General features: G+C 37.6%; 3 protein-coding genes across 4 annotated transcripts in view; 2 read left to right on the top strand and 1 right to left on the bottom strand.

Moving 5' to 3' along the window:
- WDR41 (WD repeat domain 41) overlaps positions 1-2,950 on the top strand; it is a 28,949-nt gene extending 25,999 nt beyond the window's left edge. For both annotated transcript variants that reach the window (XM_063295549.1, XM_063295548.1), the window contains 2 exons: positions 56-189; positions 1,334-2,950. In XM_063295549.1, the coding sequence (XP_063151619.1) occupies positions 56-189; positions 1,334-1,477 (278 nt within the window). In that variant the 3' untranslated portion in view covers positions 1,478-2,950. The remainder of the gene's footprint in view (positions 1-55; positions 190-1,333) is intronic.
- Positions 1-18,077, top strand: part of TBCA (tubulin folding cofactor A) — a 204,867-nt gene that overhangs the window by 174,155 nt on the left and 12,635 nt on the right. The gene's annotated exons all lie outside the window — the stretch shown is intronic.
- PDE8B (phosphodiesterase 8B) overlaps positions 5,475-18,077 on the bottom strand; it is a 65,528-nt gene continuing 52,925 nt past the window's right edge. The window contains exons 16-22 of the mRNA XM_063295552.1: positions 15,631-15,766; positions 13,959-14,157; positions 12,978-13,195; positions 11,459-11,594; positions 7,580-7,747; positions 6,759-6,888; positions 5,475-5,761 (exon numbers count right to left, since the gene is read on the bottom strand). Of these exons, the coding sequence (XP_063151622.1) occupies positions 5,640-5,761; positions 6,759-6,888; positions 7,580-7,747; positions 11,459-11,594; positions 12,978-13,195; positions 13,959-14,157; positions 15,631-15,766 (1,109 nt within the window). The 3' untranslated portion in view covers positions 5,475-5,639. The remainder of the gene's footprint in view (positions 5,762-6,758; positions 6,889-7,579; positions 7,748-11,458; positions 11,595-12,977; positions 13,196-13,958; positions 14,158-15,630; positions 15,767-18,077) is intronic.

Below are 18,077 nucleotides of genomic sequence, written 5' to 3'. Positions count from 1 at the left end.
TGTGGTTAGACATAGAACTCCTTTTTAAAAAAAATTAGCTTTGTTTATATTCCAGGTTTTTTCAGTATCTGGGGATTTGGTAGGACAAGCAAACAAGCAAATCACACAGCTAAAAAAGCACCAGAGAGTACTACTACTTTTTCCCTCAACCTTACCGGGGATCTGATTGGACACTCTGCAGCTGTGCAGGTTTGTTGGATCTAGAATAGCAAATAACAAAAATCGCTTGTGGCTACTTTTTTAGACAACTGTTACCGTGGCTTTGGTGCCTCATCCTTGGGGCTTTTTGTCTTCCTAAGACCATTTTATGGGTGACCCTATTCCTGCATCGGTGCAGGAAAAAATGTAGCAAATGTTTGTTCAGCTATATATGAAATCACATATTTGTTTTGTCATGATCATGTTTAAAATGTTTCCTAAAAACTCTGTTTTTCACACATAATGAACCATATAATATGCTTTGTGCAGTCATCTCTGTCTATAAAAATGGACTCTCTTTAAAAATGGACTCTCAAGAATTTTATTTACTGAGAATATATCATTCTAACAAAAGTCACCTATTTATGCCCACAGTTTCACTTTGTACAATTGATACCAATCTATCTTCAGCCATCTGTCTATATCTAGAGTTGTACAGAATTTTGCTATATGTTTATTCATTTGATATTCCGCTTGCACAGAATTCTAAGATACTAAACTATTGCCCTTCATTGCATTTTATTAGCTAAGTGTTTATTGTTAAATGAAGCTTTTATCATGCAGACTTAGTAGTATATTTAAACTAAAAACTAAATACAGATTTAATCAACATCAAAACAGATTAATTAATAATTTCACACAATACTATGTACATAGCGTTTATATACTACAGATAAAATAAATATATATCATCAACTTTTTCACCTAAACATGTGGGCATACTATTCTAATTTTGGTAACTTTGCAGCTAGTTCCATAGGACATTTTGGATTCATTTCGTTAAAAAATGTGAAGGCCTATTGTGATATGGGAATGTTTTCTTGTACAAAGAGGCCAAAAACCTCATTCACTGCAATCAAGCCTTTTAATGTATCTCAAATCACTTCTTAGATCTTGACCTTTATGATCACTTTTGGAATTAATTATCATTGCATTATTTATTGCTGCTCTAAACTTTTTTTACCATTGTTAGTTTGCTTTGATGTCCTAAAGATGAATCGTGAAAGTTTTCCATTAATGTTGTAATTAACATTTACAATTTTGGGAAAGTACTTATTTGACTAGTTTTATTTAATAGGAATGTTTCTGACATCTGATAGTTGAGTACATTATTTTGATTTTTTTTTTATTGCAGATGTTCCTTTACTTTGGTGAACATGGCCTAGCAACATGCTCTGCTGATCACCTTATTATTTTGTGGAAAGATGGAGAACGAGAGTCTAGATTGCGCAGCTTAATATTATTTCATAAGTTAGAACAAACTGAAGATTGCACTTAAGGTCAGAGATGAAGTAATGTATAAAATATAAGTAATTTTAAATATTTGGTGCACTGGCCTTCCTATTTAGCCCACAATGCCTTAGTCAAGGACATTTCCAAATTTTGGATTCTTCACCAGATAAATGCACCAAGATTCTGACGCTGTCTTGAAGAGGTGCTTCATTTGTTCCTTAACTTTTGCTACAGAAAAAGATGAAGGACAGGTGAAACAAAGGACCCAGTGTATATACGGCTTGAATTCAGTCACTAACTCTCCAAATTTTTGTTTGCCCCTTCCTTTTTTCCAAAATGAGGAGTTTAAAAGATCTGGCTGCTCCTCTTTGAGAGTTAGGTGATGCTGGTGGGTAGGACTTAATTCCTGGCTACTGTCATTTGGCCCTCTCCCTTGAGCTAAATCTTTTTATTTTTGAAGCAAGATAGCTTTTTAAATCAGAATAGCATATGTTAGCGGAAGAATGTTTTTGCCAGTCTCTATGAAATAATGACATTAGATGCTAGGGCTGTGTAGCACTTTGGATTTGAAGGCATAGGTGTTTCAGAGGCTGTGGGGACATCTGTCCGTAGTTACTTAGAGCAGCTGATTCAAGTCCCAGGACTACATGACTGCCCTTTGCCAGATCCCAGGAAAAGCTGAATTTGGTTTAAGGAATGGCAGACAGATGTTATATGAGTACCCACATGCTCCAAAGCACCTTTTTGACTTTGAATCCAAATCACTGTACAGCCCTATTAGACACGAAATATTAGACTAGAATGGAGAATATTATTTCAAAGAAATAGCATTTGATGAAAGATAATAGAAGCAATCAATTGGTATTTCATTTTGCAGACCTTGCATTGCTCTAATTTAACATAGAGCATCATGAGTACACTTACTATGACTTTATGCCAAACTTTGGGATTCTGGCCAGACAAGTCTTCAGTGAATTTCTGTGCTAATTTATAGTTATTCCACATTATTTGTGAGTTTGAAGGGTCCTCTCTGTCAGGAAGCAACAGTTGAGGATCTGTGGATTGTCAAGCTGTTCTTTCCCCATATACGTCATGGGAATAAATGGAATGTTGAGGCAGACTTCTATAGAGAATTGAGTAGGGCTTTAGAGATATTTTGCAGATTTGTACAAAATAAACTTTTTTAGGCAAAGGATCTCACTGAATGATTTGCCAGCTCAAGTATTTTGACAAGGTAGTGTAGTCTATATTTATTTTTCAAAGTCTATATTACATAGGATAGTTTGTAAGCAAAAAACGTTATTGTGCAAGTCAGTAGAAGTATATACTGTATGTGCAAAACCAGCTCTGATGAGGAATTCTGCATGCCAAAATTTTTTGCTAACAAAGCACTACAAGTAAAATACAGGAGTGTAGGATTCCTGAAACTCAGGGCTTTTGTCTTCATTGCTTATTATTTTGTGACTGATAAACTGAATAGTGTCAATGCAGAAAAATAAAATATGGGCATGTTTATAAAGATTTGAATTCACTTTTTATTTCACAAGTGAGAGCAGCTCTTGAGCAGAGTTAATTCAGAACACTCTGAATGAAAGCAGAAGGTGATCAATTTCTTTTTCCCCTTTGCAGACCCAGGGCCTTATCACTTCCACTGTTTTGGACAATATCCCCTGCCAAATTTTCTTGAAGCAGTTGGAGAAGGGAATGAGGATTCTCCTGCTGGATCAAATCTGATCTAAATAAAATGGCAGCTAAGGCTATATGAATAAAAGTTAATTAAAATTTAATAAGTCATAGGCTTTGACAGAAATACATAATGGCAATGACGAATTCTGCAGTGAACACAACATTTTTAAACACAATGTAGCACTTTAATACATAGCAACCAAAGTTAGGTCCTATTACAGTTTTAAGAAAAATATAGCTTTTGTACATTTCTCAGCATGGGAATTATGAGGGTATAATACTACTTTACATAATTTGATACAAAACATTGAAAAATGTTGGCACATTCTGTAAGCTACAATCACTGTCATTTTTCAGTTACTTCACCTGTTTTATTTTCTCTGACTCTGTGCAAAAGAGAACCAGAGTCCTTTTTGATGGGCAATATACTACTCTACATTATATGTCAATTTTTCAAGAGCCTCTTATAAAGCACAATATAAAATATTAGTTAAATAGAATAATGTTTGAGTAAGAGCCAAGTAAGTTAAAGATTGTCTAAGCTCATGAGCTTATTTAAAGAATGCTTCTATTTTAATAAAAACTAGAAGTCATGGTGCTGAAAAAAAACCCCTTCAATTTGTTTAGCATAGCTCCTATGTTATCTCCTATGTGATCTCAATTTAAATCAATGGCAGTTGTTTAAAAGCATCGTTTTCATTCATTGTCCACTGCAAGCCCCATCATAGTCTTCCATTATGATTAAAGTAAATGTAAAAATATTTGTGCTTTGGCATCTAAGGTAAAAACTTCATACTTGAATGAGAAAGTTACATTCAGTATATGAACCACAATTTTATTAGGGTTATATTATTTAGTTTGTTTTAGGTTTTTTTTAAAGTACATCTTTTTTAATGTTAGAGGTTTCTCTATTCAGCATATACGTGGTTTATGTTCTTAACACTCAGATCTTCAGAGTAATTGCTATGGCTGCAATCCAGGACATCAAGGCACTGGGGTTTCTTACCCCTCACAGAGGGATGAGCATCCTTTTCCCTTCTCCAAGAAAGAGGGTTGGAGGCCTTTGTGTGGGTGTAGATTCTGGAATATTTCCATGAATATGGCTCATATATTACGTAATATATAAGCAGGATTTCTTTTATTTACGGCTCATGTGTATAAAGCATCTGTCACTTTCTGCTCATAAGATCTGTACCAGCAATCCCTATTCTAAGCATGTAGATGTAATCTGGAACTGTACAACATCATAGAGCATGACATACTGTTGCAGATGCAAAGAAATGTTTTAGGATGGGGTGCTAGTTGTTCATTGTACTACTTCTCTAGACTTTCATATATGGCTGATGTTATCTATAAAAAGGCAGAGAAAAGTATGGATTTGTTTAATTTGTGAATTTGTATCACCAACTATAATTTTCTAAAAGATTTGTTTAACAAGCAAAACACATACAAGGACTTCTTGTGTATAGAAATCACAGTGTGCAGCAAGTCCTCACTGTAGCAAAGGGCCAATGATGGAGCGATCTCTGTGCATACAAACTTGCCCCTGATAATGAAATCTGCTGGGAAGCCTGCATAGGGAGGAGAGCTCTTTGCACAGACAGGCTTGAATCACAGTAGTCATAAATGTATAAATGAGAACGAAGTCTGACAGATCGGCAATTATATTAAGAAAATATTTGTCATTCAACGAGTCAGCAGAGGGGTTTTTGCTGTACTAATTGGAAGGAAGCAGCAAACGGGCCCTTATAAGACTGACTCTCTGTCTAAAGGGGTTGGATCTCTGGCTCCTGCTGCTGTGGCAGGAGGAAACCAGAGATCTGCAATAGATCCTGGGAGTAGACACAGTGGGAAATGAGGTATCGCCATATTTGGGTGAGGCACTAGGGCAGTGTTTCTCAACCTTGTCAGCTTGAAGATGTGGGGACTTCAACTCCCAGAATTCCCCAGCCAGCCATGGGAGTTGAAGTCCCCACATCTTCAAGCTGACAAGGTTGAGAAACACTGCCCTAGGGTGCCTGTGGGTGAAGGATTCAAGTGTGCACATCAGCTTGGATGGTTCTCGGGGTCAAAAAAAGTGACCTGTGTATAATGTAGAAGATACTTGCTATGAACAAGGCTTTTCTAAAATAAACTTTAAATTAAATATTGTTCATAATTTTTTCAAAGAAGCTACTTTTTCATTGTTTGATATTCTTTTATGTGTATAATTGATTTTGGGTCACTAATAAACTATACAACAATTTTATAAAACTACCCTTAAAAGGATCTGGTGTTCCACAAAAAAACAGGATAGCTTTTATATAGCATTTCTTATGCTATATAAATTTCTTAAATTATCTCCTTTATATAAAAAAAAGCCCATAGTTTTATAGAATTTTGAACTATTTAAAAGTGAGAAACAATATTTTTCTCCTCATTTCCCAGTTGGTTACTTCATTGTGAAGGAAATTCTACCCTTCCTGGGTCTGTACCAGTGTTCACAGTGTAAGTGGTAGGCCATGATCTTTCTTTTCGTTTCTTCAGCTTCCAAGAGGATTCTCTGAAGGGAGGCGAAGGCTCCTGCACTTTGATTCGTCTAGTTTTTTCCAGTGTTTGTAGTTATTTGCTAGGTGTCGCATCAGATCAGGTAGATGTGCAAATGCTAAGAGAGACAGAGGTGGGTGGGGAAGCAATGCCATACTTGTTTTAAAAAGCATTTCTGCAGTCTTTCAGCCTTTGCATGATTAGGATGATCAGCTGTTAGCAGTATATAAAGAATCATCATTTTATATGCTTAGCCAGTAGCACAGCTACAGTATGTAACTTAACCCTCCTCTTCAAAGTTTTGTTTTTCCAACTGTAGTCTACAACAGAATGTGGGATGTCATTTCCAGTTTAAAGCTTAATTTTTTGCACGTGTTCAGTAACAAATTTGCTCCATCATGCATCTGACTTAGTCATTTTTAAAAGTACATGAAAATTCATATTTAAATATTTGTGAAATTTGGAGAAGTAGATAATTACATTCTGATTCATATAATTACATTCCAATTCATTTATGGGAGTTGCAAATCCATTGAGCTAATTTCAGAGTCCTCCAGTAATTCTTGCTGTACATCCCAGCTTTTAACATTTTTCCCACCAATAATCAGCATTCTGTGAGCACTGAGCATGGCCATTCCTTATGGAACTGGTTTTCATCACACACCTATATTGTTTGAGAAACCATGCAGTTCTTCCTACTGACATATCTTCCTTTTGTAGGTGGATGGTTTCATTTTGCCTACAGTAACTCAGTGATTCTGCCAGATTTAAAAACAAACAGCTGTAGAATTAGAGTTTTTGTTAATTCGCATACAGCTATCATCTAAAAATAATCTTCCTCCAAGCTAGCCTTTTAAAAATAGTGTTAAAATACTGTAACTAGCACAGAACCTGAAGCTTTTTTTCACCTAGTAAGGCCACATAATCAGTGGGAACAGGTGCCCCCCCTTCCCCCAGTATCCTCTTGCCAGAACAATGGTGTACAAAATCCCTCAGAGTGTACAATAATGGAAAGATCAAGGATATTCTTTAATGCATCATCCCAGTTGGGTTGTTTGGCAAAATAATAAAAAATGCATTCCTCAAAAGGGAAAAGGGAAAATGGAAATTCTTACCATCCCAAGCATCAAACATGTCCATTATAAAGTAATCAATGAAGGATATCTGAGACTTAGGGATGCTGCAGGTGTTTCGATCAAATACGGGCATCACAACCGGTAGGCCCTGTTTTTTTTCTTCATCAGTCTGTGGGGGGAATTTTTCAACTTTACAGCCAGGATGAAAATTACAAAAGTAGATGAACAGTCCATTGTATAATCAGTTATTGGGTTAAAGCTGATCTAGCAACAAAAACTTAAATGTCTCAATGAAAACAACTGAAACTTTTGCTAACAACTGAAAATGTGATCCTAAATTAAACTGGATCAGAAGGAAAGATCTACTATCCCACTTTTTGTAAGGGAAAATCATTTGGGATTGGTAAATCATTTTCTGCTTTAATCGAAGTATCCTAAGATAAATAGAAGTTTTACAGATCATGTGCATGAGAAGTAGCATTTCACTTCTTTTTTAGGATTATTTTGCTGCTGCTTTTCTCATGAACAAGATCAGAATTCCTCTTTTCAGCCATTTAACATGGTGGGAAGCTGAAGTTATGGCTCTGGCATTAAGTGCTGTCTCTTACAAGATGATTGAGGAGCAGATTATCCATTTTAACACAATGTTAATCACCCAGAGTCAAATACGTATGTAGGGCAACCATACAAATGGAATAATTTTTTTAAAAATGGGGAATGGGAAATAGTTGTTCACCAAAGCGAATAAAATAATTACATTCAACTTTTCATGTTAATTTGATTACTTCAGAAGCATTAGCTTTTAGAATGATAAACTAAAATGTTTCTCTATACATTTTATAACAACAGTAAATTCATACCTGGGCAAAATATTCTTCAGAAATTCTCCCAGCCCATTCAATACACAATTCTAGGGGACGACATGGATTTGCAACATCTGCACATTTTATCATCATGCGCTTGATCAATGTCTGGTTATCTGGAAAGTTCTTGAGACTGTTTGTATATTCACGATTACCACTCTCATTCTGGAAAACGGATATTCATAGTGTGGGTTTGCATTACTGCCCATAGTCACTATATAATGTTACCGTAACACTCTGTAAATATGCACTATAATCTAAGGAAAATTATACAGTCACTTGATGGAGTTTTGGTGGGAATTCAGGAGTTAGATTTGAGCGAGTGAAGAAGTTACTTCCTTACTTAGACTTATTGGAAGGCACAGTAACTTTTTAACTGAAATAATGTGCTGCATTTATGGTTTTTCATTGCTTTAGGGGGTGATTTGGTGGTTTGTGTGTTATTGTACAATCCTCAGAAAACTGATTATTGGGCAGTCTTAGAATTCATTCTAATGAATTCAAGGTTGTTAGAGAAATACTGTAAACCTCAATTTATAGTAATAATGACAGCAAATCAGCCAAAACAGGGATGAGGGTTCCTCTTTAGATGTGTCTGTCTTTTGCCACTGAATTATTCAAGCCTGCTATACTACAAACACATTTCTGTCATGTGTTGCCCCCCACATCTTAAAGTACTTTTAATAATAGAATATTAGTTGCAGACACTGCATTTATTACTTCAGTAAACCAATTGATTTTTATGTATGCATTGGCTCACAAGTGTCAAATGCCCGAGCAACTATAGAAAAATAGAAATCCCACTTGGAATTAGGCTGTGCAAACCTTCAAAATATACTGCACTTTGCTTTGGTGATACCTGAGCACAGCATCCCTTCAGAGCTTCATTGTGAGACAATGTGGCCCCCATGCTAGTAACTGTGAAGTGAAGAACTGCAAGTTGCTTTGACCGGCAGTTCCTAGGTGCCAAAAAAACCTCTTCCAGTGTTGGAACTGGTGATCAAAGCTTCAATTATACAAATGCAAAGTATCATAAAAACAGTGTATCAACAGCCTACCATCAAAACAAAAGTATAAAAAGCTGTAAACTTGCATTATACTGTATACTGTATAACAATGTATACTATTTGTAACATCTAATGAATAAGAAGTAAATGCCTGGTAAACCTTACAGAGCATTTCCTCTTTCCCAAACCAAGCCTCTACTTTCCCTAAATAAACACATGGTTGCAACTCTAGATACTCTGGCAGTTGTATGTAGGAGGAGGAGTTGCAATGTATGTATGCATGCCTGAAAATCTTTGACAAATGTTTTTGGCTCACTTGTCAACTGGCAGAACAGCCAACACAATGATAAATCTTGGATACCTCTCAGCAGCTTTCGATACCATCAACCATGGTATCCTTTTGGGGCAGCTCAGGGAATTGTGGGTGGGCAGTGTGGTTTTGTGCTGGTTCACCCTGGTAAGATGGAGTGGCTGTGGGTTAATGGCTCATTGGTATCCAGGAAGTTGTCATCTTTAGTTCTGGATGGAGTTGCACTGCCCCGTTCAGACCCAGTGTGGAACTTGGGGGTCCTCCTGGACTCATGGCTCCTGCTTGAAGAGCAGGTAGCAGTCATGGCCAGAAGGGCCTTTGCACAACTTCATGTTGTGCACCAGTTACACTCTTTCCTGGATCGAGATGCCCTCCAAACAGTCACTCATGCCTTGGTCATCTCCCATATCAACTACTGCAATGCGCTTTACATGGGCCTACCCTTGAGTATCTGAAAGCTTCAGCTGGTCCAGAATATGGCTGTGTGGGCAGTTATGGGTGCCCCAAGTTTTGCACATGTAACAACACTGCTGTGTGAGCTGCACTGGGTGCCAGTTTGCTTCTGGGTACAATTCAAGATGTTGGTTATGACCTTTAAAGCCCTACATGGCATGGGGCCAGGCTACCTGAGGGACTGTCTCATCCCCATAACATCGACCTGTCCCACCTGGTCATGCAGAAAGGGCATGCTATGGACACTGTCTATAAGAGAATTCCATCTGGTGGGGTCCAGGAAATGAGCCTTCTCTGCAGTGGCACCCGCCCTTTGGAACATTCTGCCCCCGGAGGTGAGGCAGGCCCCTTCGTTCCTGGCCTTCCGGAAGGATTTGAAGACCTGGTTCTGCCACCTTGCCTGGGATGGGTAGGGCAATAGCTCTTCCTGGGGGTAGCTGCTGTCGTAGAGTTCTCCCTACCGAACGAAATCTGTGCCACTTGGATTTTATATTTTATATTCTATTTTTATGTCAGATTTTTTGTAACTTATGCGTTTGATGGTTTTAAGTTGTAAATTTTACTGTAAACCACCCAGAGTCCCCCTATGTGGGGGAGATAGGCAGTGATAGAAATTTGAACAATCAATCAATGTGCCTCTAAGTTCCACCAAGCAGTTGGCTTTAGTATAACTATATGCAACACCTCACCACCACTCCAGTTTTCTAGGATTGAAGCTATTCTCTTTTTCAAAAGAAACCAGTATGTTCATTTGCCCTTCTATATGATTGCAAAGTCATTTCTGAATCTATGGTAACACAAGGTATTAGGAGGCAAGGTGTTCAACCAAATATTAGTTGAGCTTAAGTACAAGAATCACCTTGTGCCAGTTAGACTGACTTTGTTCAGGCATTCTGAATTAAGAAGAATAAACTGTGTAGAGAACAGGGCAGTTTAAAGTTATTTTAAATTTATATTAAGAGTTTTTAGTGCAATCACATGCATGTTGCAAAAAAGAGGTTCCACTCATACTGTCCACAGGCAAAAAGAAGAATCCTGCCCGCTGTTTCTAACCATTAGTGTAGATATAGGTGATCCCAATATGAAAAATGTACATATTGTAAAAAGCATTTATTGCAAACATTCCTCTGGCTCTTTATATATTTCTAGAAAACTTTCCACATGGGATATTTATATCAATACAGTTATGTAAGTAAGTCTCCTAAATCTGTAAAGATAAAACTATTGTTTTACTTGTAAATCTAAAGTCTATTTATGCCTTCATTACTATGTGAGAAAAGAATATGGTGTTTGGGTTATACTAAATGCAATATATGTATTTGCACTGCTAAATACATACAAGTACCAGTCTTCAATTAAGGGCGCTTATACGTATTTATGTATTCAGTGATGGCACCATTCATAGAAAAGAAAGAGGATCAGCAGAATCAGAGAACACTAAGGTTTGAAAAAGAACTAAAAAACTTTAGACTGAGCATTTTCAGTATTCAATGAATGCTACCTGACTGCAGAGAATTTAAAATAAAAAACCAGAGGCTCAGGTTTTGTTCTGATTTTTCTTTCAAGGGAGGGATGGAATGGTGTGAAGTGGTTGTAGACCAATTTAGAACCACTGCATGTTGCAGCATTTTATTACAACAGCTCATTTGTTAGACCAAAATGTAAACTCCTTATGCAGCAAGATCACACTGAAAACTGTAAGAACCATGGCCAGTCAGAAAGAGATAAAAGAACTGGTTGGGTGAACCAATCTTCTGATTTATCCCGAGTTACACTAATTAAGGCCATTTTGTATGATCACATGTATCATTCAAAAAGCTATTTTATTACTAGCTATTGCTAATAATTTCCAAGTTACCCAGTCTTTCCATTTTGGTAAAATCTTTGAATTATGAAGAAGCATGCATTACATTAATAATTCAAAATACAAACATTAAAAAGGAGGATATACTCTGACAAAATTATGGACACATATGGTTGAAAATGAAATGCAAATCTCCCTTGTTCCCATTAGAATACTGCTATCATATGAATGAAAGATGATCAAAGCTGAGAAAAGACATCTGACTGAAATGCTTTGGTTTAGTCACAAGCCCTGCTGCTTACATTGGAGTTGCTTTCATCTGCAGACATGGGCTTGATGATGCTGTTCACAAACTTGTTGACATGCTCAAAGTGCTTTGTCATTTCTGTTGCCAGGACCATGTCAATAATTGCTTGGCGAAGAGTTCGATAATGATTTCTGGAAAGAGAAAGAGCAATCTGAATATATTTGGTGGGATTGATTCCTTTCCTGATTTCCCATTTACTGTGGATAACATTGGTGAATGCATTTTTGACTATACAGGTATCTCCTTGCAGCACAGCAATTATGTGTTACTAATACATCCACCCATTTTGACTGCACTACAACTGGGCTTTAGCTTTTGAGGCCCATGCAAACAGGCATCTGAGGTGGCCACAAACTCAAGAGTAGACATCCTCTGGGGTGGGGGTTAATTCTGGGAGCATGTTTTGGCATGCTCTCATAAGATGGCTGCTGTTGAAAGAGTAAAGCTTCTTCAGTGACAAAATTACTACTTTGGTGGATGTGACCAATTACAAAACTTCTGATTATTAAAAGGTACGGCTGTTTCATTCCATTCCTCTTCCCAGTTTATCTTTGTTTTCCTTTTATGGGCAAGTAGGCTCCTTTCTTAGTTGCAGTACTTAGTACTTAGTTGTGGTCACTATTCAATTTTATCCTATGTCTGTCTTGTAAAATACCAGTTTGCCCATTCATTTACATTCTGTGTACTTCATAATTTTATTTTTAATAAAGCTTATATCCTATTGGATTATAAATGTTGTTTACATCACTGTTCTGTTAATTTACATTATATATTGTTAATATTTATACAATACTGGATTCAGTATTTGTGTTTCTTTGGATATTATGATGTTGGTTTTGTTTTTTTTAATCCATTCAAACGTGTCTGATTCTTGAAGACTGCCTGGACAAGTCCCTAAAGTTTTCTTGGCAAGGTTTTTGGAAGTGGTTTGCCATTGCCTCCTTCCTACGTCTGAGAGAAAATGACTGGCCCAAGGTCACCCAGCTGGCTTTGTGCACAAGGTGGAACTAGAATTCACGTTCTCCTGGTTTCTAGCCTGATGCCTTAACCACTACACCAAACTGGCTCTCATGATGTTGGTATTTGGTCTTATATTAGTTAATTAATAAAGCAAAAATCAATTCCCCAAATTAGTTTTCTGGAACCACACACTATTACATTCCCTGTGTTAAAATAATAAATTATATATCTTTCCATAGTAGAAATACATTTTCATACTAACACATTAATTTGCAACCTATTTAGTACACACTATATGCAAACGCATTATCTCCAAAATGAAAAGAATTCTGACATTCACATGAGATATAAATGTGAATTTCTTTTGGAATCGCATGCAATCAAATCTTTCAGATGTGGATGTTCTGGTGAACTGATATTCATGAATTTCAGCACTTTGCTATATTATATATACACTGTATATCAAAACGTTGGAGGAGACTAATTTCACATGCTGCACACAGATCCAAAACTATTCCCAGGCCCAAATCAAAGAAAAGTTTGAAGAACTTAACCTGTTGAGATTTTTAAAAATGTTGCACTTGTTGTCTTTTGCTGTCAGCTGGAAGGCCAGAGCTGTGTGATGGCTTTCTAAGACAGCAGTGTCATTGTAGAGAACAGCCAGTTCACTGCTTGCATTGCACAAAAAAGAGTTGGTCCGTCCTGGGTGATCCACGTCATGAACTGTTGCCGCTATTAATGCAGCCACTTGGTCTAAATGATCAAGACTTCCCTAGAAGGAAAAATTAAGTCTTTATCAGCTAAAAAGTCATCAATAGATCTGCATCCATATTTGGATTAATTTAGACAATATACATTGTTCTTCAATAACATTTTGAGGTGACATTTCCCTGTGATTCTTAATAGTTTACTTATTCTTGTAAATACAGTAGTTAGGAAAATGCAGACTCAATGCAAAATTGCATTCTGGGGTATCTGCAGGGCATGGTCACAAAAGTCAAGATGGTGGCCACACCAATGCAAATGAAGCTGTTTTGTATGTGCATTGCAGACACCTCTGGCTACACAGCTGCATCACAGCAGATGGAAGCACCAAGCCAACCTTGGCTGTCTTGAAAAAGCTAAGCAGGACTGAACTTGGTATGCCATCTCACTGTGATTTTTTTTCTATTCAATGAAAGATTCTGAATTAGTACTTTGGAAAAGGCTTCCAGTTAGGGTGCTTATAGACAAGCCTTTGATTGTGTTGTTGCCCTATCCCATTGTCAACCTGTTTGATCATGGTGGGAGGAATCTGATATCTCCATCCATTTGTAACTTCCTCTTAGTTTTCTCTAACTTCCATCTTTTTTCTTACCATAGGAAATCAGTTAATAAAGGAAAGATAGATGCCTTTTCCTCAGCATTTGACCTAAACCCATCTTCCTGTGGTTTTGAAATCACTGATCTTCTTAACTGATCTTCCTTCTTTCTTATAAAATGAAAGTGTTAATAACACTTGAACATGGATACATAATTATCAACACAAGCTGTACCTTAACTCTTTCTTTCCCCAGAAAAAATGCTGTAGCATGCAAGACATCTGCTGCATGGGTGGAGTTATGGTAGGAATTAGAAGAGTGGTAGTTCGCTTCAATCACTTGGAACCATGCTCGCAGTGTGGCTTCAGAACAGTTTAAGAATTCACAGATGCCAAAACGGGAAAAAATTTTCAAACCCAGGTAAACCAATGGCCTGGAACATAACAAGATGGGAACCAAGAAACAAGATCACTCACCATCAAACTTCCTATGTTTATAGACTTCGGTTACTGATAGTTTAACTTTATTAGATAAATTATACCCCCATTCTTGCTTTCTCATGAGCAAAGGTACAGGGTCCCATCTTTCCAAAGATTACTAGCTAAATTGTTGTCAGTTGAAAAAATTTAGAGAAGAGGGACTAAAGGAAGGAAGTGAAGGTCCAAACTACACATTATCTGAAATGTATCTTTGGTGTTCCCCAATTCCTTTTCACATGCACAGGAGTTACCATCCCAACGGCAATCATCATCCCAGCTGCAGGCACCAGTAACAGTTTTCATTCTGTGTTAACATCTGGCAGGAAAGGAGTCTTTGCAATTTCAGATGAAAGGATTAGAAAAACGACAGGTGCCATATTAGCAACAAACATTATTGTGACTGAGGGTACCCAAAATTCATGTTTAATGAAATCTGGCTTAAAGAGGGAAAGGTAATAAGGAAATACTCTGAAATACTCTGTAGCTTAGTCTCATTTGGGAGTGAAGAGATACAACAACATCCTTCATGGAATGAGAGGATTTTGAGGTAAAATTTAGCAGAAAAAAAGATGTGATTCTGTGAGGAAGTCCTTGTAGGGAGTTCCATCCATAAAAGTCACAAGCGACAGAAACATGATATATCTAGGTTTAATTTATAAATTTCAAAGAAACTGACCATGAATTTCTATGGGAATAGATTTAAAAGATGCACCAAAACAGATTCATCACAGCAACATTTAACAGTCTGCTTAGCAGTTAGTCTATCCTTTCTGATCAAAAATTCACCTAAAAATGTTTGTTTATGACAAATATGAAATGTTTTTTATGAATCTTCTTGAAACTTACATATGAAATAGATTAGTTGTATTAAAAAAACTTACACTACAAAAATTATATTAAAAAGACTGGATCTGGGAGACGAACGAAGACAGCATTAATGAAATTTACTTTTAAACAAGTTATTTATTTGGAAATGTACAATATTAGCACAGGATTTTAGGGAAAGTTTCATTTAAAAACCTCTGTACTTTAGGAAAGCTGTGAATGACAATAAATGCTATTTTGTACCATCCTAAAGTACTGTCAGCCCAGAATAACATGCTATTAGCCAGACAGTAAAACTTACTTGGTTAAGATTGATATATACATTTCTAGAAAACAATAAGAAAATGATCAGATGGAATTAAAAAGGATATTTTTAGCATATTTAGAATTTACAAACCACTTGCATCTTAACCTGGAAGCACAGAAAGGAAAACACAGCTTTGACAGGTCTTACTCTATTGACATTCATAATCCTGCCAGAGCTAGGTAACACAGCCAAGTCAATCATAAATAAGCCATACAAAGTTCATTTATGCCAAAGCTTGTTCAGCAATTGCCTGCAACTTCTATATCAATCTAATGGACGCAGACATAAGGCTTGCCTTTTATTTGTAACAGCTTCCAGTTCAAAAATGTTGAAGTCCCAGCTCTCTTCATTATCCAGTAAGCTTGCAATGCAGGGTGGAGCATCACTGATGGTAATTGGCACTGAAAGGTGATTGTGGCTCTGGTTCATATCTGTACAAATGGGGAACAGAGAGGTTATAATTCTATAAACATACATCCACTTGAAGAACCCTTGATAAAAAGAGAGTCTCGAGGCTAAACTACAGATGCTAGCAAGCTTAAGCATGGAGCAGCCCCACTCCTGTGGAAAGACATGCAAAACATAGATATAAAATGGGGCTGCTGGAAAGGAGTGCCTTAACTTCTTATATTTTTATGCTCAATGTGGTATCATCTTAGCCACTTGCTGATGTTTGATCAGCTGAAAGGAAGGTACTCTGAAAAAGAAGCTGGGGCAACATATGTTCTAGGCTTAGAGAGTCTTCTACATTGACCCTGCCTAGCCATGTTTTGCCCTCCTTTCTACTCCTTCTTACAAAGTGGTTGAGGCCCAACTGTGTTGAACACATTAGTGCTATCACATCTAGTAGGTAATCTCAAAAGTTAAGATTGTGAACTTGGATGCATGAGAACTTTTCAACATGTGAGTATATAAAATCCACGGCCTGTCTGATGTGTTTTCAGTGCTGATGATTCTGGTCCTGGTGCTGTTTTAGCAAAAGCCAACTTGGTGCAGATAATAACGCATAGTTCTGGAAGACGGAGTCTAAGGCCATCAGAAGATGCAAGGAGCCTGATTAATGAAGCCCATATGCACACCATGTTGCAAACAGATAATAGTATCTAGAGCAGTGTTTCTCAACCTTGGTTGCTTGAAGATGTGTGGACTTCAACTTCCAGAACTTTTTTCTCATCATGTAAAACACACAATACATGTAAAAAAGGAGCAGGGGTCTGAATGCACAGTCACAACCATCAATTTGACTTTTTTGACCCCTCCCTGCACATGCCCGTCATGTGGCTAACAATACTGCCATCTTTTTAATGAATTCTTCCAAAATACTATATAAGAAAAGACAGTAAAACTAAATTAATTTATACTGATTTGACAAGTCTTACAAATAAATCCAGAAGTTAGAAATTGTCTTGTCTATGGCTTTTGATTAAATGGTTCAAGGGCTGTTATTTGTATTACAGCAAAAACATTCCCTATGTTTTCATAAAAGCTTAATGAATATTTTCTGTCTACTGTTTTGGGAGATTGGAAAGGATAAACATATCTTTCCAAATGCTGTGTGAAAATCTGTTACATCTAAACTCTTTACACAACAAATTCAATAGATAGTTAATGAGGTACATTAGAAGGGTTTTGTATTCCTGATATTTCAATAAAAGCAACTTTTCTGCAATATTGGCAGTGAATGAACAGACAGCTTCGAGGCTCCCTGCAATATCTCGTCCACTGGAAACATTTCCCTCACCCTGAATGGGTGCCTGCTTGGCACGTCAATGCTCCTGACGTAATTACCTGCTTTCATTTTGCCTATCCTGACAAGCCGCATATTTAGCTTCTTGCTTATTATTAACCTTTCCTTTTTAAGTTTTCTTTTTCCAGGGGGGCAGTATGTCATGGTTACTGTTCCAATGTTCCTGAAAAACATTGTAACGGGTTCCCATGCCATGGGGCTGACACAAGTTGCTGTATGGGAGGGGGCTGCTCCTGTTCCTTGTACCAGGCTGCGATGCGAGGAGTGAAGAATGAGGAATGCATGTTTGGGTTATCTCGCCTTGTCAAGGACGTTTCCCACAGACCAGCAGGAACCGTTAGGGGCACCTGTGGGCATGGAATTGTACTGACTTTGGGGGGAGGGACTGGGAGTTGCTTGGGGATTTATTGGGAGACATCCCACGCTTTTACTATTCTCAGCTTTGCTTGTGATCCTGCATACTATTCATTATTAAATCAGATATCCATGAAAGCCCTGTGTGAGTCTGATGGTGATTTTGAATAGGCAATCATTACATAAAGCTGAGAATACTATAAAACTGTTAGCTCCTACCAAGAACCACTTCTTGTGAGGGATTATAGCTAACAATGGCTGAATTGCAAATGAGCGCCGAAGGACCTGAGGAGCCCACCAGCTCAGCTCCTGAACCTGCAACCAGGAGCGGAAGGCAAGACACTTCCTCGGAGCCGTCTGCTACCCTGAACCCTCCAAAAGAGTCATCAGATTCAGAATCGGACTCGGGGGAGACAGAGAGCAGTGGGGTGTTGAGTGGAGGACCAGTACCCATGGAGTCAATTAGCGAGCTAATTGTCTTGGATGAGGTGGGTGACCCGCAGCAGGGGACATCAGGGACATCCTGGAAGTACCTATTGCTGCTGACACTGGAGAAGGAATCCACCACACTGTCGACAGATGGGACACCAGGAGGGCAGGTGAGAGGGGACTCTCCAACCCCCCAGAGCCTGTGAGTGCTA

Source organism: Candoia aspera, chromosome 2, assembly GCF_035149785.1.
Source record: "Candoia aspera isolate rCanAsp1 chromosome 2, rCanAsp1.hap2, whole genome shotgun sequence".
Lineage (NCBI taxonomy): Eukaryota > Metazoa > Chordata > Lepidosauria > Squamata > Boidae > Candoia > Candoia aspera.
Note: the sequence above shows the minus strand (reverse complement) of the source record. Positions and strands in the feature narration are given on the sequence as shown.